The 25,464-nt window shown below is 40.5% G+C and overlaps 4 protein-coding genes across 5 annotated transcripts in view; 3 read left to right on the top strand and 1 right to left on the bottom strand.

Annotated features, from left to right (window-relative positions):
* Positions 1 to 1,055, bottom strand: part of phactr3b (phosphatase and actin regulator 3b) — a gene marked incomplete at its 5' end in the record, with an annotated part of 41,789 nt that extends 40,734 nt beyond the window's left edge. Inside the window, one exon of the mRNA XM_084061807.1 lies at positions 947 to 1,055. Within this exon, the coding sequence (XP_083917933.1) occupies positions 947 to 1,055 (109 nt within the window). The remainder of the gene's footprint in view (positions 1 to 946) is intronic.
* Positions 1,056 to 6,321: 5,266 nt separating this feature from the next.
* acot8 (acyl-CoA thioesterase 8) lies at positions 6,322 to 10,594 on the top strand. The gene is made up of 6 exons (XM_084062638.1): positions 6,322 to 6,484; positions 7,228 to 7,364; positions 8,178 to 8,403; positions 8,908 to 9,065; positions 9,241 to 9,432; positions 9,891 to 10,594. Exons 1-6 carry the CDS (start codon positions 6,390 to 6,392, stop codon positions 10,007 to 10,009), a joined length of 927 nt encoding a protein of 308 aa, XP_083918764.1. The 5' UTR covers positions 6,322 to 6,389; the 3' UTR covers positions 10,010 to 10,594.
* A 996-nt stretch (positions 10,595 to 11,590) lies between these two features.
* Positions 11,591 to 17,724, top strand: srsf6b (serine and arginine rich splicing factor 6b). The gene is made up of 6 exons (XM_084062233.1): positions 11,591 to 11,789; positions 13,727 to 13,884; positions 15,576 to 15,697; positions 16,099 to 16,301; positions 16,398 to 16,469; positions 16,723 to 17,724. The coding sequence occupies exons 1-6, from the start codon at positions 11,683 to 11,685 to the stop codon at positions 17,174 to 17,176; spliced, it is 1,116 nt and encodes a 371-aa protein (XP_083918359.1). The 5' UTR covers positions 11,591 to 11,682; the 3' UTR covers positions 17,177 to 17,724.
* An 896-nt stretch (positions 17,725 to 18,620) lies between these two features.
* Positions 18,621 to 24,377, top strand: ift52 (intraflagellar transport 52 homolog (Chlamydomonas)). Of its 2 annotated transcripts, none has more exons than XM_084062408.1 (14): positions 18,621 to 18,637; positions 19,179 to 19,370; positions 20,034 to 20,121; positions 20,347 to 20,476; positions 20,600 to 20,675; positions 20,798 to 20,869; positions 21,411 to 21,537; positions 21,643 to 21,726; positions 21,847 to 21,915; positions 21,995 to 22,149; positions 22,242 to 22,329; positions 23,611 to 23,719; positions 23,814 to 23,959; positions 24,048 to 24,377. In XM_084062408.1, the coding sequence occupies exons 2-14, from the start codon at positions 19,243 to 19,245 to the stop codon at positions 24,093 to 24,095; spliced, it is 1,320 nt and encodes a 439-aa protein (XP_083918534.1). In that variant the 5' UTR covers positions 18,621 to 18,637; positions 19,179 to 19,242; the 3' UTR covers positions 24,096 to 24,377. The 2 variants fall into 2 exon arrangements, with proteins under 2 accessions (XP_083918534.1, XP_083918533.1); XM_084062407.1 differs by lacking the exon at positions 18,621 to 18,637 and adding an exon at positions 18,682 to 18,910.
* Positions 24,378 to 25,464: the final 1,087 nt, after the last annotated feature.

The raw sequence follows: 25,464 nt of genomic DNA on the forward strand, positions 1-25,464 counted from the left end.
CTACTGCATGGAACATCTATCCATATCCCAGAATCCCCAAATATGGGTGATATGGAACCTGCTTTCATGCTAATGATTTGGTTGCTTGAAACATATCTTCCAATTCGGAGATTTATGATAGATTTTCTTAAAATAATACTTTTTGAGTGTTAAATGATATTAAGCAATTATGAATACAATTCAAACAAAGGGTTAGAGGACAGCAGTGATCAAGCGGGATAGTTGTATAAATAGCACATGTTTAAAACATACACTAAGGCAGGGGTCTTCAACAGGCGGTCCTCAGAGATACTATGTGATAGGATTTTTTTTTTTTTTTACATTAACCACTGAATTGAACCCTAGAATTCCTTTTCTGAGGGGAACATAACATTAACCGAAAATAGCAGATCTACAAGCTCACAATGCCTTGCGCTGCGAGGTGTTGTGAGCTTGTAGATCGGCTATCCGGCAAACAGGTTTGGTGTAGAGGGAAAAAAGAGCAGATCAAGTACACGTTTTCTAAGCATTGAGGGTTTAAGTAGTCTGAAAATACACATTAACATGAATCCAACATACACTGATGACAGTGCAATGTCAAACAAGTCTATATGAAGCTATCTATGAAATCTATGAAAAACATAATGTTATTCAATATGTAGTGGGGGTCCCTGCTTCATCTCTCTCTCAGCTAAGGGGTCCTTCCTTGGCCTGACAAACGTTGAAGACCCCTGCACTAAGGTTGTTTCATAGCATGGCCTATACGTCGTACACATTATTAGGGATGTCATAACATAAGCGGTTGTGAGACGGGCTAATAATAAACGATCCGTTAAGGAAGCAGCTGACCACGCACACTGCATCAACGAATGGGAAGAAGAAGAAAAAAAGACTTAATGGGATTGAAAAGGGATGACACGGATGATGACACACGGCGACATGAAACATGAAACATCCATGTTCTTACCTGCTCTGTGCGCCTCCCCTAGCCGAGCCTCGGTGATGTTGCTCGGGTCACTTTGAGATCTGCCTCGCTGCAGCACGCAGTCTTCTTCCAGCCCGTTGGAAGAAGCCATGGTGGCGATGAGGAGATGAGCAGGACGGAGAATGACAAACGGAACGTGGGCAGCCTATCAGCGTCAGCCAAGGTCACCACGACCAGCATCAAGTGGGATTGCAGATTGAACGTGGTCGACACGACAGACAGATAGACAGACAGACTGCTGCAGCTTCACAGTCCTGCTGTTGCAGCTTCAGTCCTGCTGCTGCTGCTGCTTGCTGCTGCTGTTGGCTGTTGCTGCTGTTTAATGGGGTCCCGATCAGGAGCGAGGCTGCTGGGGGAAATCCATTACGCGCTGCAGCTGCAGCATCACATTGGTGCTGTGTGTGTGTGTGTGTGTGTGTGTGTGTGTGTGTGTGTGTGTGTGTGTGTGTGTGTGTGTGTGTGTGTGTGTGTGTGTGTGTGTCGTGCCTGCTGTGACAGTGCGCGCACTTGACGTTTTGAAATTGGGGCACTAGTAGCGCCCCACTACAGTAGCTGTACGTGAGGTTCCCCCTACCTATACAGCCCTCCATCCATCCATCCATTGATTTGCCTTCAACCCATTGATTTAGTATACATAGATGTTTTAATCATGCACTGACATTTTACCATCTTGAGGTGATCTACATGCTAGTAGCCTAATAGCCTAGTAACTAGGCTACATTTACTCAAGTACTGTACTTAAAGGCAGGGTTAGTGATATGTTTTGGTTAAAATAAAAAGGGTTTTGTTAAAAGGTTAAAGCACTATATTCTGATTGCTATAGAGTGTTTGTTCAGTAACAGGGGTCTCTCTGTCTCTGTCTCTCCAGCTCTTTGATAGTCCTGATTGGCTGAAATGGTGTCACCTACTCACCTACCTGAAAATGTATTTTCTCTCTATCATTGATAGAGAGGAAATACATTTTCAGGTAGGTGAGTAGGTGACACCATTTCAGCCAATCAGGAGAGAGTACCCATTTATCAGCTTATTTTTTTTATAGTGTTCCAGTTCCAATTTTGCATGCTCATTTCTTTGTGTCATCACTTCCAATTTCACTTGTTTAACCTGTATCCTGTCTGAGTTCTCTGTCCTGATTAATTGAAATTGGTATCCTGACCTGAAAATGCATTTTCTGTTTAATAAAGAGCTGGAGGGACATGGAGAGACTCCTGCTACTGAACAAACTTTAGTTTTTTGATGAATTGAGTACAATGGACCCAAGCCACAGTGCTTTCATCCTCTTAAATCCTCTTAACAGACCTTTGATTGATTGATTGATTGATTGATTGATTGATTGATTGATTGAATACTCTATTAACAGTTAATCAATCAGTTACTGCATGGCTACTTGGTAGATTTTGATTATTATTACAAAACATACATTAACCAGCCCTACATATGATCTACAAGCCCACAATGCGTCACGATGCAACGCATTGTGAGCTAGTATTTTGGCCAATCAGAGAAGTAATGGGCTGATCCCATTGCCTATGGCTTAGCAAGGCCACTGACTTAATAAGTCAGTCTGACTGTTAAAGAATATTTGTTGTAGCTGTTGCGACCAAGAGCCCAGCATTGGCCTTTGAAATTTAGTCTATATAGGAAGTGACAGTTCATATGAATGGCCTGAAGTTTAGCTGTTTTACCCCTGCTGGTGTCAGAAAGATTTTTTCTCAATGCAAGTGTGTTTTTTTTTGAAGAAACTTTAGACTTGATTTTCTTATCTTAATAAACATTGTTTTAAATACTATATGCTTCCAGTCGCTAGTTTAAAGTCTTCTTTCAATCATCATGATATGCGTTTTGGTCAATTATGATCCCATTTATTTTAAAATTGACAATAAAGTAGGGTATGCTCTAGGAAGGGCGGGATGATTTGATTGACAAGCTACACAACCAATAGCATTCATTCCCCGCCCCCGCTCTTGATTGACAAGCTATCCATCAATAGCTATCCATGCATTAGCTATGACGCGATATAGAAAGATGGCGGATTTGAAATTGCTAACGAATCGGCTTCATTTACGGTCTGTAGAAACCAATGGCGTCGCTTTGTCCATTCATTTTTACAGTCTATGGTTGCGACAAGTCTCGACAAGCTTGTAGTGTAGTAGATCTGCTACTTTTCCTCATAGACCTGTTTAAGGGAGGACCCAATGCAGCCACGCCCAAATATGGAGTGCGTTGTCTAACGGTTAGACTTGTTTGCGCCTGATGCCATTACAACACAGGTTAGACTCTAACCTGTGTTGTAATGGCATCAGGCGCAAACAAATCAACTCCATTTATGGGCACAAAAAGGGGGCATGCCCATATATGGGCATTTAGATGACATCATGGATGACATATGGATGTCTGCACATTTTCTACAACTCAATATAAACAAGTCAGAAATCCTCCTGTTCGGCCCTCTCACCTCTAGATCCCACCTAAACAACTGTCTTGACTCCATGTTAGTAAATGTCACACCAGTAGTAGCTAAGAATCTGGGCGTATTACTGGACTCTGACCTCCGTCTTGAGGCTCAGGTAAAAAATGTGATTCGTACCTGCTTCTTCCACATAAAACATACACAGAATTAGACCAATCCTTTCCACCCCCAACCTTCACAAAGTCATTAATGCCCTAATTTCATTACGCCTGGACTAATGTAACGCCCCTTATTCCCTTTCAGCAAAGGATCCATACACCGCCTGCAGTTAGTACAGAATGCCGCCGCCAGACTTATTATTACTAGGCAGGAGATCAGAGCACATAACCCTGGTACTGGCTGCACTGCAGGCTGCCAGTAACTTTTAGAATAGATTTTAAGATTTTATTGTTAACTTTTAAAGCTCTTAATGGCCTGGCACCCCAATACCTAGCTGACCTGCTAGAACCCCATGTGCCTAGATGTTATACGTCTAGACTGGTGACCAAGGGTGTTCGGCCTTTGCCGTCAGGGCCCCTAAACTCAGCCTCCTAGTGTACGATCAAAAACGTGGTTACAAGAGCGAGTTAAGAATTGTGTTTCTAATCATCTTCTTGGCCAAATTTATAAATCAATTAATGCCAATGAAACTCCATTTGTGAACTCCTGTCACTCAGAGGGCTGTAGTTCACATTCTGTATGACTTTGTGCTTTGGTAGACACATTGTGTGAAAGGCGAAGTATGGCTACTTCATGGTAAAAAAAACATGCGTGTAAAGTGGCTATTTTGGCCGTGTGGACGATTTGTTTGGAAGATTTCCGGGCTGATTTAATTTTTGATGCTCGTCTGCCGCACTTTAGATTCGAACATTGGGTTAAAACACCCAAACTTTGAACTGAAAAACCGTGTGACGTATTTTAATACGTTTGAACCACAATAAAGTCCCTATTATTGTGTGCTGTTTCACGTTTAAATCATGTTTCTACGTAGTATGCCAGAGTAATGTGGCTCCAAAGTGAGGTGAAGTTTTCTGATTTCTGAAAGGCAAGGTTTTTTTTTTTTACGTAGTTGTTTGAGTTGCGCATTACCTCGCCATGGTAACGCGCAACAGTAAGAAATTGAATATCCCAATTGTCCCGGCTGAGCCACACGTTTTGATGTGTGATTGATTGATTGATTGAAGTACTTTATTTAGAAAGACATGGGAAAAGTACATGGAAGTACAGTTAACAACACAAGGTCCTCTAAACTGGATCGCCCATAAAAGCACACCGGCTTATTGTCTCCGCCAGGAGACTATGTTTTCACTTTCCGCCCCCCCCCCTCGGCCAAGCTAACATTGGTCAAGCCTCACGTGACACGTGACAATACGTTGAAAGAGTGTGCTCTGATTGGCTAGTGAGACGCATGACGTATCAGCGGCCTATAAATAGATGTGTCACTTTCAAAGTGAGGTAAGACAGGAGTAATCACGAAATGGCTGAGAAATGGCGGAGTAACACTTAAGACAGGATTAATCAAGTAACACTTAAGACAGGATTAATCAGGAACAGTACTGGCGGAGACCTGTGCTCCGAGGAGCACATCTTCTAGTTTAAAATGAGATCCCCACGCACTCAAATCATGATGACATTTAAGAAAACAGACAGATATACACTACTATGCAGGGGGGGGGGCGTTAGGTTGAGACTTTGACAGGGGCCAGTTTGGAATTGCAGCCTCATGAAGGTGTTTTGTTAGGGCTGTTTTGAAAGTGAGTAGGGTTTTACACTCCTTTACACTCCACATTTATGTTGCAAGCATGCAGAACGAGTTCATTCCCTTGTTTGTGCCAAATCGGGGTTGGACATGATCAGTGGAGCTGCCTCTGGTGTTGTGATTGTGGACTTCATTTTCGTTTTTGAAGTATCTTGACAGGTACATGGGTATCCCAATGTTGTGGTGTATCTTGTAGACCAGGCCCATTGCAAGTTGCCGTACTCTGTCCTCAACCCGAGCCATCCGACCCTAGCAAAATGAGCAGGGGTTAGATGGGTTGTATGTTTAAGGCCAAGAAGTAGCCTTACTAGTTTGTTTTGGGATGTCTGGAGCCTTATTTTTAAGGCCTTAGTGGTGTTGTGATACCATGAGAAGCATGCATAGTCGAAATGACCTTGGATGAGGGCCCCTGTAAGAATCCTCAAGGTATTCTTAGTGACTAGAGAGGAAATCCTATACAAAAAACGTGTTCTTTGGTTGACCTTTTTGATGACTCTTTCTGCCATTTTATCACCGAAGAGGTTTGCCTCCAAGATGGAACGAGTTCAACCTGCAGCCTGTCCCTGTCCGAGATATATATGTATATATTGCGGAGGTTGTGTCAACCGTGCAGGCAACATGATGCGCTGTAATTCGGGGGAAGAATAAATAATAAATATTATTATGGTGGATTATAATAAGGCACACTTAATAATATAATGTACGGTAATATAATATAATATAATATGGGTCTTAATATATTTGCAGACTGAGCTCCGACAGTCATTTCATATAGTTCTGCTCAGATACAGATAATGAGCAGTGAATAAAATGGAACACCCAGGGATCCCAAAGAAGAATACAGAATACAGAATGAGTTTGAGTTCAAATAAATGAGGTTAAATTAGAACATTCATGGTTCAAAGGATCCTTCCATTTCAAGTGTGAGTTATTCAATTTGCCAGTGAAAGTGAAGGAAGCAATGAATGTTGTAGCCTTTTGTTTGCTTAAATCCAGTCCAGTCACTCTGCTTTAATCTATGGATTTAATGAGGCAAGTATGATTATTGAGTCTGTTTTACTTTGCAACCACTAGATGGTGGTAATGAAAAATCTAGTAGGAGTACAGTACAACTCCTCTCTCTTTCCATAACCCAAACAAACATGGCCGAGAACAGCACGGAAGAGAATGGATCAGAAAGTCCTTTCAGTGTGAAATCACCTGATGAAAATGAAGATATGGCAAACAGCGGGTCTGAATTACCTCAGGACCTTAGGAGCGTCTTGGTCACTAGTGTTTTGAACCTAGAAAAGCTCGACATTGATCTATACAGGTAACTACAATATAGCTAAGTATCTACTACTGCACCCCTGTCTAAGTTTGTTAACGTGGTCTGGATCAGTGTTTCTCAACCTGTTGGTCGGCATTGCATTGGTGTGTGTGTGTGTGTGTGTGTGTGTGTGTGTGTGTGTGTGTGTGTGTGTGTGTGTGTGTGTGTGTGTGTGTGTGTGTGTGTGTGGGGGGGGGGGGGGGGGGGCAGTGACGTGACAATTTAAGGACTTAATACCTAAAAAAGAACTGACCATTACTGCATCAAAAGTAATCAACAAACTATACTATAAAAACTGGTCAAACATTGGCCAAATTGTCAACTAATATTAGAAAGAGGTAAACATTTAGAAAATTGCCGATCTACAAGCTCAAGGCGTTGTGAGCTTGTAGATCTGCTATTTTCACTATTTATCTGTAGAACTGAGTCAACAAAATTGAACACGGGGTCCTCAACTCCTATCAGGTTGGGGATCCCCAGTTCAAATATGATTATTTTGGGGGGTCACGGCCAGAAAATGTTGAGAACCACTGGTCTGGATAATCTAAAGTTGAATAGAAACTTCTGATTGTTGACATTTGTGAATGGGAAAAGCATTTATCTTACTCATTTTTAACACATTTCAATTTGACATTTTGAGTTTCAGTGGCAGTTTGTTTTACATGCAACTGTGAATAATCAAGATAACCTTTGTGACACACTGTTCCTATTGCTTTATTGCTTAATATCTTTGTTTGTTTCCCCAGAGGAATACACCATTGGGTGCCCCTCACTCAGCGTTTATTTGGGGGCCAAATAGTTGGTCAGGCCCTTGTAGCAGCTGCAAACTCTGTTTCTGATCATCTGTATGCCCATTCTCTTCACTGCTACTTTGTAAGAGCAGGTGAGTGTAACCGAGTTTAAGAGGTTGGTTGTTAAATAAGTATGTGACAGGAACAGTTCCTTTGGGTGCTATGAGCCAATTAGACCGTACTAAATAACCATGCTCTGGCTTGATGAGTGTGGAAGAGGGAATCTACCAATGTTTCAATCGAGTATGAAAAAGGACTCCTACCCATATTCTCATATATCCAAGTATACAAAAGTCAAGAAGTGAGTGAATAAAACTGATGACATATGTACTTACTGATTGAAGCTGCTCCACTGATGTTCAATGGGAGACTCATGTTTTGTGGGCTCACATTTTATCTTACTTTTTACATGGCATCAGCTACAGTATCATGACTTTCACTGGTTATGCTAGGTGTAGTTCCTCAGGAACATGAATACAGTGACAAATACCTCAAAGGAGTGTGGTATATAATAATATAGACTATATTATTAGTAATGTTATAACATACTTTCAACTGAACTATAAATGAGCTGAGCATACTGAGCTGTCCTTCCATTAGAATTGTCAATTTCAAAGCTGAAATACACTGACAAAACACACTGTTCTTGTGTAAATACTGTACTTCCCGCTCTACAGTAAGATCAATTTGTTTGATTGGTGGGGTGGCCATCTATCATAGTGTGTTTACAGTTATGGTTCTTGTTGATTTTAGACTCACTCAGCACAGACTGAGAGTATGGTCTACCTGTGTTTGTTTACACCTATAATCAATGTTAGTTTACACCTATAATCAACATAAGGCCCAGTTGCTATGTCCTTAAAGCTTTGTAATATATTCTGTATATATATCTTTCTTTTTTGCAGGGGATCCCAAGGTTCCAGTGTTGTACCAGGTGGATCGCACAAGAGATGGTCGCAGTTTCTCTGTGCGCTCAGTGAAAGCCATCCAGCATGGACAGCCTATATTGATTTGCCAGGCATCCTTTCACATGCTGCAGCCTAGTCCTTTGGAGCATCAATTTACCATGCCTGAGGTCCCTCAGCCTGAAGAGCTACTGACTGTAGAGGAACTTATTCACATGTATCTCAGGTGCAGTATATTGGCACTCATCATAATAGGCAAATTATAGAGACCCTCTGCCTTCCAGCCAGGGTGGACAGACAGACAGACAGACAGACAGACAGACAGACAGACAGACAGACAGACAGACAGACAGACAGACAGACAGACAGACAGACAGACAGACAGACAGACATGGTGCCAAGTGGACAATATCCAAATGAAAATCAAACAAAAGAACAAAACTGTTAATTGTCCAGTTTGTCTATTTCATGGTTCACTTGTACCACATTCAAAACTAAAGCTGATTCACATTGACTACTTACTTATTTCAGAACTCTTCATTTCCTAAGCTCTTATCACCACTGCTTATTGCTCCCTGTTTTCTGAGACCATACAGCCAAGCATATTGAACTGTCATCAAAGGAACAGTTCCTGACATTAACAACTAAGTTTTGTCAATGTTAAAATCTAATGAAGTCTAGAACTGCTGTGATGCAGTGAATGATGAGCTTTTCTGTCTAAATTCTGCAGTAAACCAGACCTAGCAGAGAATGCAAAACTAGGACTCAACAAACTGCTTGCTAATGAAGTACCCATTGAGATAAAGCCTGTCAACCCATCAGACTTCTACAGACATGTTGTTTCGGAACCAAAGAAACTGTTCTGGGTGCGAGCACGGGGACATATAGGTAAGTAATATATTATAAGAACAATCAAAGATACTATTATGTGGGTAAATAAGTTATAAGATGTTGTCATTGTTCCCACATCAAATCACTGTGACAAGAATATGTGATTTACTATAGTATCCTATTAGGCCAATTCTTATTTGAGCATTCATTATGTTTTTATTTACATTTGCAGGGGAAGGAAACATGAAGCTTCATTGCTGTGTTGCTGCTTATGTGTCAGACTACTCATTTTTGGGCACAGCACTGCTGCCCTATCCAAAATACAGGGCCAATTTCTCAGCCTCGTTGGACCATGCCATGTGGTTCCACAGCACTTTCCGTGCAGACGAGTGGATGTTGTATGAGTGTGAAAGTCCTTGGGCAGGTCAGTATTGTTAAGTTCCTTTCAAGTGTGTTTATCCCAGGACTCTAGTATTGTAAGGATGGCTATGTCGGTCAGTCTGTCTGTCCGTCACGTTGTCTAACACTTTAATTCCAAACAAGATATCTCCAAAACATCTGGATGGAATTTGCTCCCTAGAGGATGAACCCCAAACATTTAAGTGACCCCATTACCTCTTCTCTAGTGCCACCCTCAGGCCAAAATAGCAACTTTGCACTCAAGATATCTCATAATCTAATATGCAGATTGCAGAATGAACCTTGCTGATTTTGGTACCCCCCTTGCTTTTCCTCAAATGCCACCCTTTAGCCAAAATATCTGGTTGTGTGTAAGGAGCAGTACTAGTGAGGCTTCTAGACTCATAGTCTTTTTCTTATTATTTATGCATGTAAAATAATCTATATATCTTTAGGTTGAAGTTTTTATTTGGCATCTTGCAGGTGGCAGCAGAGGACTTGTACAGGGACGTCTATGGAGGCGAGATGGGGTGCTGGCTGCTTCTTGTGCCCAGGAGGGAGTTCTGAGAGTGAAAGAAGTTACACAGCAGAGTAAACTATAGAAATATTTGGATCTGTCTCACACAGTCATGTGAAATTGTTATTTATCTTTTTCAGCTGCTTTATAGTTGATTCATGCCTAACTGTCTCTTGCACTCGTACAACTTTTAAACCTTGTGTGGAGAAAGGTCTGTCTAGTAGGGGGCTTTTTTGTTTTAATTTAATACAATAATCAATTAATAATTTATCCCTATTTTGGGCATGTCATTATAGGCAACATTCCAAAATAAACATGACACTGTTATGTGACAAAGTATAAAATAACGGTTAAGCGGTTAATCGATTCACTGATATATACAATATTTTTAATATATATATATTTTTTAAGTATATTTAAAACAAACTAACACGCTAACATGTTTTGGAGGACCCAATGAGTATTTATTAATGACCAGGGATTTAATTTCAAGGGTGTTCCAGTGTGTGTTCTGATCATCTGATTGTCATTTTAATGACAGATTGACAAATTCTGTCAGTGTAAAAGAAATCCCCAGAAATGCTATACCTGTAAATAATTGTATGTAGTGTAAATGAATTTTATTGTATGATTTTATTTTCATGACACAAATGACGTTTGTATAATTTATATCCTACCAATAAATACGTTGGAGAAAATAATAGTTCTATACTGGTCCATTGTTGAATTAATTTAGTACATCAACTACATTGCTAAGTTCAATTACAACTGAACAGATGTGTTGCATCTCATCCGTCCTTGCTGCCCTTGGTGTTCCTGTCTACATCATCCATCGTCTTAATGAAGCAAAAACACACAGATGGATAATCCACCTTTATACATGGGGTGGTCACCTGAATAATTGTCTTAAAAGCAACAAATTTAAGTTTTATATATTCAAATGTTTCAAAAGAAGGCTTATTTAGATAGCATGATGTCTAGACAGATACTAGGTTTAATGTTTACCTTGGATTCCAGTTACTTTGTAGAACTAAATATTTTTTCTTTCAACTACGTTTACCCTGTCATTTGTTGACTAGGGTTCATGCCATTTACTGTGATCTTGCACTTTGTAAGTCACTCTGGACAAAAGTGTTAAAACACCGGCAATACTACCACCTCCAAGTCCTATTTAAAAATTGATGTCTTTCATAAAAACACATTAGCAGCACTGTCTTTTATAAGAGGACAGCTAATTTTTTGGGGTAATTAGTAATAGTTGTAGTTCACATTCCAGGTCAGTAGGTGGGGTAATACCCATATTGTCAGGTAGAGGAGGAAGCAGTCAGTGTTGCCATGTCCGCTTATTATAAGCGACTTAGTGCTTGTTTTTCTGTAAAGTTGTTTGTAAATATTGGTAGTTGCGGGTTGCTGTTTTTTGGGCTTGTTTCTAAAGTGTAGTTGCTTATTTGGGCTTCCTTCATAATGTTATTTAAACCAATGGTTCTCAAACATTTTCATGTCAAGGAACCCCCCCAAATAGAATGTATTTGTCTGTGGACTGATTTGGAATGTTTCAAAAACATTCCAAATGTCTGTTTAAAGTGATCAGTGCCCTAGCCTAGTTGCTTCTTTTGGGCTTGTTTTCATAGACCCGGTTGCTTGTTTCTCACAAAGTCTGGCAACACTGGGCAGCACGCTGAACACGAGTTGGCAGAGAGAGCTGTTGACTTTTGACTTATATATTTTGATTTGATTGAGTTAATAAGATACTTAGACATGCCGCGTGTGTATGTCGGCAAGCTTAGTTATCACGTCCGGGAAAAGGACCTACAGAGGTTTTTCAGCGGATATGGCAAGTTACTGGAGATTGACCTAAAAAATGGGTAAGCACGTTAGCTTTAGCATTAGCCAGGCCACGGTCAAGGCCCTGTTGGGCTGAGGCTTTCCCATCCTATCGACCAAATGAGCGTTTTGTTTTTTTAACTGGCTATTGTTTTCCTTGGTGAATTAATTGCATAAGCTGTCCTTGTGTGAAGTCGTTCAGTGTTGTTTTAACGGTTACATCCTTTTACTGGTAAGGGAAATAATGGAAAACTACATAGATCTATACAGGGGTCTTCAACAGGGGGTCCGGGGCCCCTAGGGGGTCCTTAGAGTTACTACAGGGGGTCTGCCAAATCTTTGTGATTTTTTTCCTGAACCAAAAAATAGCCGATCTACAAGCTCACAAGTGTGAGCTTGTAGATAGGCTATTTTTTTTGGCAAAGAGGTGTTTGGTGTAGAGGGAAAAAAGAGCAGACCAAGTAAGTAAACAAAAAAAAGTTAAATCTGAAACACATTTTTTATACAATATAGAGGGGGTCCCTGCTTCATCTCTCTCTCAGCTAGGTGGTCCTTGGCCTGAACGTTGAAGACCCCTGATCTATGAGGGAAACGTCTACCTAACAACATCATGTGACACGCCATTTCATGGTGAATGAACCATTACCATGGGTTTAGTTATCTGTCTGCACTCTGCAGCTGCAGAAATTAAGGACACATCGCTAACTGTCTTCGGGTGAATCAGAGTTGCTTGCCATCAATTCAGAGTTGGATGTTGAAACCATAGAATCTGTAGGGGGCGCAGTAAAGTAACTAAAACATTGTTCCATCCAGTGGAATATTTTATTTTCTGTCCAAAGACCAGTGGTTTTCAAACGTTTTCGTGCCAAGGACCCCCAAATAGACACTTAGACCGCGGACCCCCATTTGAAAAGATAAGCCAGGGACCCCCATAAGAGAAGATTTTTTACGGCTCTCTAGCAGTGATTTCAACCATTTTAATTTCAAGGACCCCCAGTTTGACATGCATTAGGGTACAGACCCCCATTTAATGGCATGTGTGTCTCTGGGACCCCAATTCATATTGTAAAATCAATGTTAATTTAACTCTGAGAGTGTACAAATGGAACCAAATGGTTCCATTTGTACACTCTCAGAGTTACAGACCCATAAGGGTCCATTTGGTCCCTGTCCATCATTTAGCAGGGGACCCCCTGGAACCCCCTCAAGTACCCCTGGGCCTGGGGGTCCTCGGACTCCACTTTGAGAACCAATGTTTTAGACGTGAGGTTGGGGGCTCAGAGTGTTCCCACTTCCCACTAAGGAAATGAGGCTTTCAACATCTTAAAACAGTCTTTGTTTTGATGAGTAGCTAAGTAGTACTCCCTCTGGCTATGGACCAGAGATAGGTTGCGCCTAATCTCAGATTCAGAGCTGCGCTACATTTACCTTTGCAAATGAAAAACGCTGGGGTTGCTGTTTTTCCATTTATTTGGACCTGGGATCCCAGACTGGGTTGTGCCAAACCTTTAACGTCACAAAAACTTAACAGGGCTGCCAACCCTCCTGGATCCTGGAGGAGTCTCCTTGATTTCGACCACATCACCTTCTGGACTCCTGGATTGTAATTTCTCCTTGATTTCTCCGTGATTTGGTATCAAACTCCCAAACCAGAAACGGTTCACCAGAACACAGGAAATTACATCTACTATGTTAAAAAATTCTGGGGGAGGACGTTCAAATCAGAGCACTCTTTATTATAATTGTTTATTTGGGAGGGACAGCACACACGGCATACATAAACAATTCATATGATGATGATGATGCAATATAAATACATGTCGTTGTCGGCAAGAATTAAAATGAATCAGAAGATCAGATCCCTGTCCCTAACATGTAACAACACAAAATAATACTGAAATAAACCCAGATGATGGTTGAATAACGTTTCCTTTACCAATGCCTTCAACCTACATGAATAATTGTGATTCCCCTGCAGATATGGATTTGTAGAGTTTGAGGACACCCGTGATGCCGATGATGCCGTTTACGAACTGAATGGGAAGGAGCTGTGTGGAGAGAGAGTGATCATTGAACATGCCCGGGGACCACGGAGAGACCGGGATGGATATGGTTACGGAGGAGGAGGAGGACGCAGTAAGTCGCATGTTTTGCAGTACTCTGCTTCTGTTTCATTTTTTGTTTTTTTTCAGATGAGATGTGGACTTTTGTGTCATGTTTTTGTTTGCTAGCATGTCAAAATTTGATTCTTTTTTAATCCTGAAATGCCATGTGGAGAGAAAAGGGCTAGAGCTAGTCTTAATGCCAATATACTCTGTGCGTAGTAGGCCTACTTGTGGACCAGACGAGCTTTATTGGCACGATTTATTGGTCATTTATTAAATTATATGATGTAATATATCAGACGTAGTCTGCGTCACTACATCTGGCATTTATTGTAGTCATCTAATGTCGAGTGATGCCCCACAGTAAAATATCTTATCAAGACAATAATTACATATAGCAGGATCTATATTCCACATAATTTGTTTTTATTTATTTTTCTGTGGTTGGGGCTCTACTTCTTTAAATATTTGTTTCTTTAGCCTAGCGTAAGTGTTATTAGGTATGCTTTGGAGATATACTGTAAAGGCTGTTACAGTCGATACAATTTTCATGTGGAATCACATTTGGAATTGTTCAGTTCTAGATGTGTTCTCCTTTGATCCAAATATCATGCCTATATTTTAGCAATGAAGCTCTAAATGCTGTAAAACGAGGGATAAGACATGTGAAGCTGTATTTTTTCCCAGTTTGACTTTAACAAAGTGCTTGATGTTTCAATTTGAAAGAGTCCACTGCGGGCTGAGTCCGAGTCCATTGAGGCTAAAGATGACTGGCTAAGATGACTGCTTGTCCCGTTTGGCCTTGGCTTTCACCTTACAATGTGTGTGTGACCTTTGACCCTTTGACCATTGGCTGAAATAACCGGAAGCCATGATGACGGCATCCTTTTCCAATAGACCAGGGTAATGGTGAGGAATCCCGTTGGTTTTACTGTTGCAAGACATGTTGCGGAGGATGAAGCCAACATAATGTTTCCAACTGTTTAAATATTTTTGGAGCCAATTGCGCTTTATGTGCATCGACTGGCCCTCAGTACTCCAGTACAAGAATGAAAGAAGGATTTTTGGTAGTTGTCCTATTTATTCAATTCAATAAATGAAAATAAATAGTGTTACAGGACAACTAATACCACATTTCTCAGTAAGGATGACTGAAAGGGAACATCTACCCCCTATATATTACTCCTGTGACTTTTGACGTTTTGGACTAAATTTGTAAACATGAACAAGTCTCTCCCAAAGATGGAAATAAAATATAACTCTAGTGATGCTTTTGATAATGAATAGGAAACATTTGTTCAAAATCAAAAGTAAATCTGATGTTCATAATCATGTTATTTGTGTCTGTCACGTTTGGTTGTTGGTTCTCTGGTTTCTAGCTGTGGGTGAGAGTTTATGTTCACAAATTAATTGGACTATGCACATAGGAATAACATTTGAAAAAAATAAAATAAGGGTGGACTTTTGCATAAAGGTATCCCCTGGTGTGATGTCTTATCCAAATTAACTCCCCATCTCTTGCCTTGTAAGGGTTTTGAAACGTCACGATTTGTCTCTCATGCCTCCAAATTGTTTTTATTGGCACTGACTGGTAGCCAGTAGCCTTATTAATGAGTTAAAACTGAAGGCACAGCTCAACTACAGGTGTCAAGGTTCAATATGAAATTGTGACAAGACAGATGGGGCCGACTGTCATTTTTGATCTCTGTGTGTTCTTTAAAGGTAGTGGTGGCTACAGCAGCAGAAGCCGCACTGGGAGGGAGAAGTACGGGCCCCCTGTACGCACAGAATACCGCCTCATTGTGGAGAACTTGTCGAGCAGGTGCAGCTGGCAGGACCTCAAGGTAAGAGCTGACAAATGCACTGTCAAGAAACTCATGCTCACCCTCAGCTGCTGTAATGGCGCAGTGGGACACCTCACTGACTGAATCAACAATCCAGCTAACAGAAATACTGTTATGTTATTTAGACAGATGCTACAGTAGATGTAATGTCTTCCTGCTATCCTTGTTTTGGTTTTGTTTTAGCACTAATTGCTTAACCACTTGTAGGTTGACTGGGGTTCATGCAAATTTTCCCTTTGCTGAATGCTTAAATTGTACTGAACCTTAGTCTTAAAACGGACAGCTTAGCATCTCATATACGGCATTATATCAGTATGTAGAATAAGGAACAAAACAGTCAAAATAAATGTCTTGCTTTAAGTGATAATTTTAATATAATATACATATATCGTTATTTACAGGATTTCATGCGCCAAGCTGGAGAGGTAACCTACGCAGACGCTCACAAGGAACGAACCAATGAAGGAGTCATCGAATTCCGATCCCGTTCCGACATGAAGCGAGCCATCGAAAAGCTGGACGGCACCGACATCAATGGGAGGAAGATCCGTCTGGTGGAAGACAAACCTCGGCGCCGTCGCTCTGATTCTGGAAGCAGGTCCAGGTAAACAAGCGAGTCTTGAAAGAGGCTTTCTTCATTTGCCATTGTATTTCCTGTATCTTTTATGGCGAGTTTTGACATCTATATTTGCCACATCAGGTCTCGTAGCAGGCGTCGCTCTCGCAGCAGGAGCAGAAGAAGCAGGAGCTCCCACTCCAGGTCTCATTCTCGGTATGTGTTTTAAGTAAAATGAATGTCCACATCTCAAACCTCCTATCTACGCAGTTGTAGACCTGTCATTTCTCACATTGTGATAATTAAAATATTGAAATTCGTATCAAGAAATGCTCTTAAATGTAGAATATGGATCTAGCACCTCCGGTACTAACTGACAACATTTAATTTACTGTACAGTATATGATAAAAAATGTATATGTTGAAGAATATTTATTAAATGTGCCTTTTGTTGTTGCTTTTTTTGCAGCTCTCAATCCCGCAACAAGCGCGGGTCCCACTCTAGATCAAGGAGAAAGTCTCACTCTAAGTCCCTTGATAAGTCTCGCAAGTCCCGCAGTCACTCCAAGAGTAACAAGTCCCGCAGTCGCTCCAAGAGTAACAAGTCCCGCAGTCGCTCCAAGAGTAACAAGTCACGCTCTCGCTCTGACACCCGGAAGTCACGCTCCAAGAGCCAATCCAAAACCAAGGCCGAGGGCGAGTCCCGGAGTCGGTCCAAGGAGAAGTCTGCTGGTAAGAAGTCTCAGAGCCACTCTCCATCCCATTCAGAGAGCAGACACGAAAGGCTTGCCAAGTCTGCCTCGAAGTCTCCATCTCCCAGCGAGGACCGCCGGCCCTCAAAATCCCCAGCCAGGCGGTCTGCCTCTCGCTCCCCTTCGTGTTCAAAGTCCCGCTCCAGGTCCAGATCAGCATCTCAAGACTGACCACCATTATTGTGACATACTGAAGTAAATGATTTGTAAAGAATAAATGGCGGTTCACCACCATTAGACGTATTTAACATAGGCTGATGTACTTTTAGATTTTGACAGATCTAAAAGGATTTATACTATAAACCGTTTGGAAGATTGTCTCTGTATTTTATCAACAAGCGATTACTTTTGAAAAAGGTATTGCTTGGTTTTTAACTATTTTCCTCTGTAATAGCATTGTAAATTATTTTGCATTCATATTAATATTCTGTAAATTGATGCTCAATGTGCTAGGGCAATTGGGAATGTTTTCCATGCTTTTCCTCAATTCAGCAGCTGATAAACTGAAAGCTGCTTTGTTTTTGAAAGTGTTGTACATGTTTAATTGAGATGTTTAAATGGAAGGTTTTAGAAGCAAGAGACTGAACATTCACAATGCAATGCATGTCTTAAGTTAATGTTTTTTTTTAATGTTTCCTTGTTGAAATCCATTGACTTCTGCAAAGCTGAATTTGGGTTTTTGAAACCATCTGTTTTGTTTCAATAAAACTACACAAATTCATTGCCTTCTGGCTGTCTTTGTTCCCCTCCCCTGTCCCCAGACACAAATAAGATGGATCAAATCATTGTACCAAAGTTTTGAGCTGTTTCTTTTTGGTGTGGGATACGTAATGGGCTACTTACCCTACCCAAAATCCCACTATTTAGAAAAAGTAAGTAAATCGTGGGATTTTTCTATCTAAATGAAATTGATGGAATGAGCACTGGCGATGCTTCCCTTGTCGCTGGTTGTAGGCAACAAAAAGTTAAACACTATAATACAGAGTAGAGTCTACATTTGTTTCCCTGATTTCTGTTGAGGATATTTGTCTTAAAGAAAATAATAACAGGTCCCCGTATTGGATGACTTATAGAATTTTATTTTTTCATTTTGGAGCAGCCATGATTGCCAAATTGAAGTAAACTATTCAATAAGTCATGACTTTAAAATTGTTGAAAATGAAATGGCGGTAGACTCGAATTGAAAAATATCCAATTTTGTAACCTTACAGACACCTGATTTATATGGGAGTACATTTCATTTTATTATTAGACGTCAGTAATGCAAATGCATTGCAAACAACTGAGTATGGTATATGCCCAACACAAAAATTTAAATAGTGGAGACATCGTTTTTTTAATTAGTTTTTATTCTCCAAGTGATTCAGTCACTATTAGACAACATACTGCACATTATTATGTGTGGATATATTTTTTCCTGCAAAGTTTTGATAATAAAATGCATATAACAGGCGTGTTATTATGTCTTCATCGCAGAAGATGATGCGTCCATGTTTTGCAGTCAGTCGTGTGGGTAAAAAACAAGCCTGGTGACGCGAGGTTAGTCGTGGTTGGTTGCTAGGCCGTTAGCGCCCATGGTTACTAGTTTTTCCCATAATGCATTATCAACAACATTGCAAGAGAGATTGGAAGGTAACTTTAAAACACGAGCTCACTGAATTAGATGCTTGATTAACATAGTTCTCTAATGACGGTTAAGTATTTTCAGTCAGTTATTTGATTCTAATAGAAGTCAATAAAACCGAGTACAACTAATAACTGATCGAATGCCACCGTACTCGTCAGTCCTTTGAAGTTAGCTTGTTGTTTGGCACCAGAAACCTTAGGTTGTACGTGAGCTAGATCGGTCATGGCAAGAAAGAAATCAGACCTGATCTCTGGTGTTGTTTAACCTGAATTAACTAGGTAATAAAGTTTTCTTCTTTACAGTAATATTTCAGTATGAGAACATTCTTGCCCGACTATAATAACAATGTTAGCATATGTAGCTAAACTTCTGATACTACTAGCCTAGCCTTGGATCAAGGCTATTCGAGTCATGACTTGTACTGAAATGTCAAAATCGATGAAAAATACATCTATGATAGTCTTGCTCCAAGGCTATACAATCCGACCATGGGTATGCTGTGTTGAATAAAGTGACATGATCTAATTGTTAAAATTTCTGTTTTAGATTCTGAACTGATACCGTTTTATCAGTTACTGAGGTTACAGTGGCCAGACTTAACAAATGAAGAATGGACAAGGAGAAGGAGCAGCGTAACAACACTGTTGTTATTAATGCTTCCAAAAGAGAGTTATTCACAGCTAACAGCGGATACAAGTCCCTGCAGAAAAGGTTAAGAGCGCAATGGAAGATCCAGAGGTATGCAACATGCATGTGAAGTAGCAATGTTAATCTATCAATCTGGTCTTAGAGTGTCTTCTTGGAACTTCATAATTCGGTCATTTTTCGGAGGTGTGAATGCTACAGTCCAATTTAGTCAAAAACCCTTGTAAAGTAGTAAACAGTGGTGTAAAGTAACTAAGTGCATTTACTCAAGTACTGTACTAGTACAATTTTTAGGTATTTTTTTTACTTTAGTGGAGTATTTACAATTTCCAGTACTTTTACTTCTACTCCACTGCAATTATTTGAAAACTTTAGTCACTTTGTAGATTTTGCTCATTACAAAACATACAACCACTTCAACCCTATATACATTTCGGCCATTTGAAAATAGCCGATCCGCAAGCTCACAATGCATTGCGATGTGATGCATTGTGAGCTTGTACAAAACAAAACTGCTATTTTCAAAACATTTTAATACAATTTATACATTTGAAAACGTGTGAAATGGGACAATCTGCATAATAAGTACTTTCTACTTTTGGTACTTTGAGTGCATTTTGATACCAATACTTTTGTGCTTTTACTCAAGTACATTTTTTATTCCGGACTTTTACTTGTAACAGAGTATTTCTGCATGAATAAAACACGTGAATACTTTTTCCACCACTGGTAGTAAACCCCTTTCATTTCCTTTAGTATTAAGGAAGAGCTGTCATTGGAGAAGCTGAGGGGTGTCAAGTTGTGGATAACTGCTGGTCCAAGAGAAAAGTTCACTGCATCAGAGGTGATGTATTGGTACTGACAGGCTCAGTTAAATTTTATTTAACCAGTTTTAACAGCTTATTAGATTCTTCTTCTTTGTCAGCCAAATGGTTTCGTGCATTTTAACATCAATATAATATCCACATTGTCACCTGTCATAGTGGAGTAGAAAATATTATTAGCTGCTGGTAGCTGCTTTTAATTTCCCACCAAATCTATTTCACACTGATCTACCATTGTATTGTAGCTGGAGGTGCTGAAGCAGTACTTGGATGGAGGGGGGAATGTCCTTGTGATGCTTGGTGAAGGAGGAGAAATGAAGTATGACACTAATATCAACTTTCTTCTGGAGGAGTTTGGAATAATGGTCAACAATGGTGCATAAGAAACAATTTCATATTATTACTAACACACAATTCAATAATGTAATTATGAGTGATTTCTATGTTATTTAAGTTTTTTTGTTGTAATGACTGAATTTCTCTCCACAAATACAATAGATGCTGTTGTGAGGAACGTTTACTACAAGTACTTCCATCCTAAAGAAGCACTGGTGTCAAATGGTGTGTTGAACAGGTTAGTTGGGCATGCTTTCACAAGGTCAGGTTTGATTCGGATTAGTTTTGTTTTGTGTGTTTTTTCACTGACTGTGAGGTTACCTATTTCATCTTGGTCATATTCTTCTTCACATTGTTTAGAGAAATCAGCCGGGCTGCAGGCAAAGTGGTCACAGGGATCATTGAAGATGAAAGTGTTGGGAATAATGCCCAGTAAGTACTTTGCCCTTTTTGTACTGTTTTATACTCGAGTCTAGAGTAGACCAGACGGTAACCAGAACGGTCGCCCCAAAACACGCTCGGCCCCAGTTTTTGTGCCAACCACTCGCCCCCAGCGGCGGTCCAGTCGCCCCGCTTGAGCGGAAAACGGCGGACCACTCACCAGAGTCACCACGCCGGTGCGGAACACTCGCCCGGAACACTCACACCGCGGGTGCGGAACGCTCGCTCTGCTTGGTGAGAACAGACTACAGCCCCTAACATTAAGTTAGGAAGTAGTTAGGAAGTAATAGTTAGGCGTTAGGCGTGTTTTGGGGCGACTGTTCTTCAATTAAAGAAATGTCACAACGTCTGAAGCGGACTTGAGCCACGAGAGGCACCGCCAAGCGAGCTCGGGCGAGCAGGTCGCCGCACTGAACGTGGCGAAGTCCGGTTCAGCCGACTCAGCTGCGTTCGTAAATCTTCGTAAATCATCAATAGAGGCCCTGCTGCTTCAAGGATTGCCATTTAATATGATGTCTTCTTCTTCATGCAGGGCTCTCTCTTTTGTATACCCATATGGTGCCACCCTGAGTGTAATGAAGCCTGCCGTTGCTATTCTTTCAACTGGTTCAGTCTGTTTTCCACTCAACAGGCCTGTCCTGGCCTTCTATGAGGTCAAGGTGAGAAGCATGATACATTTTCCCTGCTCTTGTCCATCTTATATTTATGGTGAATATGTTCTTGTCGGGTCATTTGAAAGACGTGTCTCATCTTTTGTTATGAAGGAGGGTGGCAAACTGGCAGTGCTGGGTTCCTGTCACATGTTCAGCGACCAATACCTGGACAAAGAGGAGAACAATAAAATAATGGTGAATACAAAAGATGACCAAAGGGCCCTTTGAGCAGTTGACTGAGTAACTATATCTTGCCATTGTTTTGGAATCATTTGAGTGGTGGTTTTTGACCTGACAATCCCTCTCTTATTTCAGGATGTTGTCTTCCAGTGGCTCATGACTGATAATATTCAACTGAATCAGATTGATGCAGAGGACCCAGAGGTGAAGAGGTTTTTAAATTGGTACAATTAAAATATTTAATGTATTTTGATCCATGTTGATCTGACCTTTTTTCTCCTAGATCACAGATTACAACATGTTACCAGATACTGGGGGCTTGTCGGAACGACTTCGAGTTTGCTTGCAAGAGGGTGATGAAAATCCAAGGGATTTCACTTCTCTCTTTGATAATTCTGTGTTCAAATTGTCAAACAACACTTTGCCGCAAGTAATCAGGTTAGAAACTAAGATACACTTGAGAACATGACATCCAGTCCATCATTGCCATGTGGTGTACTTTTCCTGATGACAAATGTTTTGTTCCACAGCTCTTATAAACAGCTTAATGTAAAACATGAACCCCTCCAACTGATCACACCACAGTTTGAGACCCCTCTACCACAGCTGCAACCTGCTGTAAGTTTCATTTCAGGCATCCTGCCCTACTTTTGTTGTGCTGATATATTTTGCCACGGATATTTACACATGCTCAGAATGTATCCTCTGCATTTGACCCATCCTATAGGAGCTTCTGACTTTCTGTCTTACAGTATTAGCATAACTTATTTACCAAGCATAGACTAACACTTTTTTCAGCCATATCTCTATATTGGTCCTCATTAATGTGTTCACCAAAGGACAGTACTCTGAGTGACCCTGATACAGGCTGTGGCTATTTCAAATCTACCTGCTGCTATCATCTACTGTGTGTGTGTGTGTGTGTGTGTGTGTGTGTGTGTGTGTGTGTGTGTGTGTGTGCGCGCGCGCGCAACCTATCAGGAAGAGAAAGGCTGTAGTTTCCATTAGCTTGTGTTATGCCCTGGTATTGGGGAAACCTATATGTAACATTAAAGTGTTCTTTCCCCCTCTTCCCTTTTTGATTGATTGATTGAAAACTTTAGTCAGAAATGTAAACAGCATGTGGTACAGTCAGACATTAAGGCTAAACGGATAACACACAAGTCCTGGGGACTTGTTTACATTGTGGTCCCATGTACAATTCATCAACAGCATTAAAATACACAATACATGCCATCAACAAATACAAAACTCCATATGTACAAAGGAGAAAAGGCAGCAGCAGTGAATGACAACTCCTTTCTATGGGAATTTGCATTTACACCCCCTTATGGACTCCTGATAGATGATTTTTCAGGCCAGTTTTGAAAGAAACCAGTGATTCACATCTTTTAATGGATGGTGTCCTTGCCCCAAGGATGACCAACATAGTAGATTCAGTCCAATGGCAAATTATTAAACTGCAGGTGTCAGGTTGGACATGGCCAAAACAAAGGAAGAAGCTAAACCCAATACAAACTAACTTTCCTAAGAACATACAATAAATAAAATTGCAGGTGTGAATACACAACACCACTGACACAAAACAAGAGAAAAGCATTAATGACTGCTTATAGTTTAAACTCAACATAAAATACATATACTGTAGCTGGTCATGTTTGGAACCAGGAAGGAGAGAGAAGTTGACTGCTGTCGGCTTTCCTTATATCCTGGGAGCTGACATTACCAGGCGCATCAGCAACCAGGACAACTCAGTTAAACATCTACCCATCACACATCTGGAACTCAGACACAGTCAAGGCAGAGAATAAAACGGCACAATACACCAGCCAAAGATTACTAATGACACGGATATGGAAATAAGTAGTAAGTGGATGTTTTCGATGTATTCTATCCCAGGTCTTTCCACCTGCCTTTAGGGATTTGCCTCCACCTATGCTAGATCTTTTTGATCTGGATGAAACATTCTCTTCAGAGAAAGTGCGCTTAGCACAGCTCACCAACAAATGTAAGTAAAATATTTTAATTATATTGGAACATCTTGAAGTCCAACTGCAGTAGCACCCCTATTCCATATTTGTTCTGTATGCCCCCCTCCCCAGGTTCTGACGACGATCTTGAGTTTTACGTACGGAAATGTGGTGAAATTTTGGGAGTTACTGGGAAGCTGGACAAAGATCAGAGAGATGCCAAACACATTTTGGAGCACATTTTCTTCCAGGTGGTGGAGTTTAAGAAACTCAATCAGGTGAGTTGGCCCATATTCACCCACCCACAATAGAAAAAGGTTTTAATATGTTGAATGCATGACTAATTTGACTATCCTTTCCTTACAGGAGCATGATATTGACACAGAGGCACACTTTTCCCATTCTAGTGTGTAAAATGTAATGTATATACATTGTTGTGGAAAGCTGGAGAACGTAGATCTCCCTATAATTAAAATGGTCCCCTGTTTTGTGACATGAGTACATCAAATACCAGGATTTCTGAAGGTTCTACACAGAAACTTTTGTCATTGCAACCATTTTGTAAAGACTTGTCTGTACCTACAAACTCTAATTGTTACAAATGCAATAGTCTTGTGGCATTTTATATCTCCATATTATATTTTGTGAAGCATTTACTGTACAATACATTATCCAATAAAGTGAATTTACATACAACATAGTCCAAATCTTAGAAAATATATTTTATTAAACTTACAGGGTGGGCATTGCCAAAACAGATCAGAGGCTAAGCCAATTGCTTGATGCAGTGATACTGTAAAAAGGTTTTAGGTAAAGCATAACATATCCATGTCCAAGGTTTTAGGTGAAGAATAACATGTCTAGTATACCACAATCAAGTTCCATCCATATGCATGACAGCCAAATTGATGTGAAATTGGACTTGATGTTACTTCCTTCACAGCTGTTACCAATGATATTAATTGGTTGGTTGTATCATTGTCGTCAACAGAGTCAGTTGGCTCACTGGAATGGGACTGCTACTGCTTAAATAGAACACCTGTGAAGGGCATGTCATGCATAGGGCCTAAGTTTCAACCATTAGTGCTTAGACTTGATTCTCCTCCTGGTGCTGCAGATTTGTTTGGATTGGAGCTTCCAGATCCCAGTATGGAGGAAATCTCAGCCACTGATGTGGATCTAGTTTGTTGGCCTGGACTAAAGTTGAATTCAGTGCTCAATTCCAAGAGGGGTTTGGGGCTGTTCATATCTGTGTTGCTCAATTCCAAGAGGGGTTTGGGGCTGTTCATATCGATGTTGATGACAGAGATGTCCCATATTTTGGCTTGTCTGGTCAGCTCGCATGGTGTGGAGGACAGTATCTTCAAAGTCACAGCGGATGGTACTGTGAGGTTTTTGGTCTCTTGAGCCGTCGTCGTCAGGCACAGCAAGGGAAGCACATTATCTGAGGACTGATCAACCGAAGCCGGCTTCTCCTCACAGTACTCAGTCACTATGTCGTTTGACAACTTTGATGAAGACTCTAGTGCAGACAAACACTGGTCCTCAAAAAAGTTCTTCTCGAGTTCTGATGGAGATGGACACTCAAAGCTTTTCAAATCTAGGATGGAAATATAGTACATTAAACATTGCAATTACAACAGAACAGTGGTGGAAAGTAACTAATAGCATTTACTCAAGTACAGTACTTTAGTACATATTTTAGGCATTTTTACTTTACTGGAGTACTTCTAATTTTAACTGCCATTTTCAAATGAATTGTATACATTTGAAAACTTGTGAA

This window comes from Gymnoscopelus microlampas (genome assembly GCF_963454915.1).
Source record: "Gymnoscopelus microlampas genome assembly, chromosome: 7".
In the NCBI taxonomy this organism is placed as follows: domain Eukaryota; kingdom Metazoa; phylum Chordata; class Actinopteri; order Myctophiformes; family Myctophidae; genus Gymnoscopelus; species Gymnoscopelus microlampas.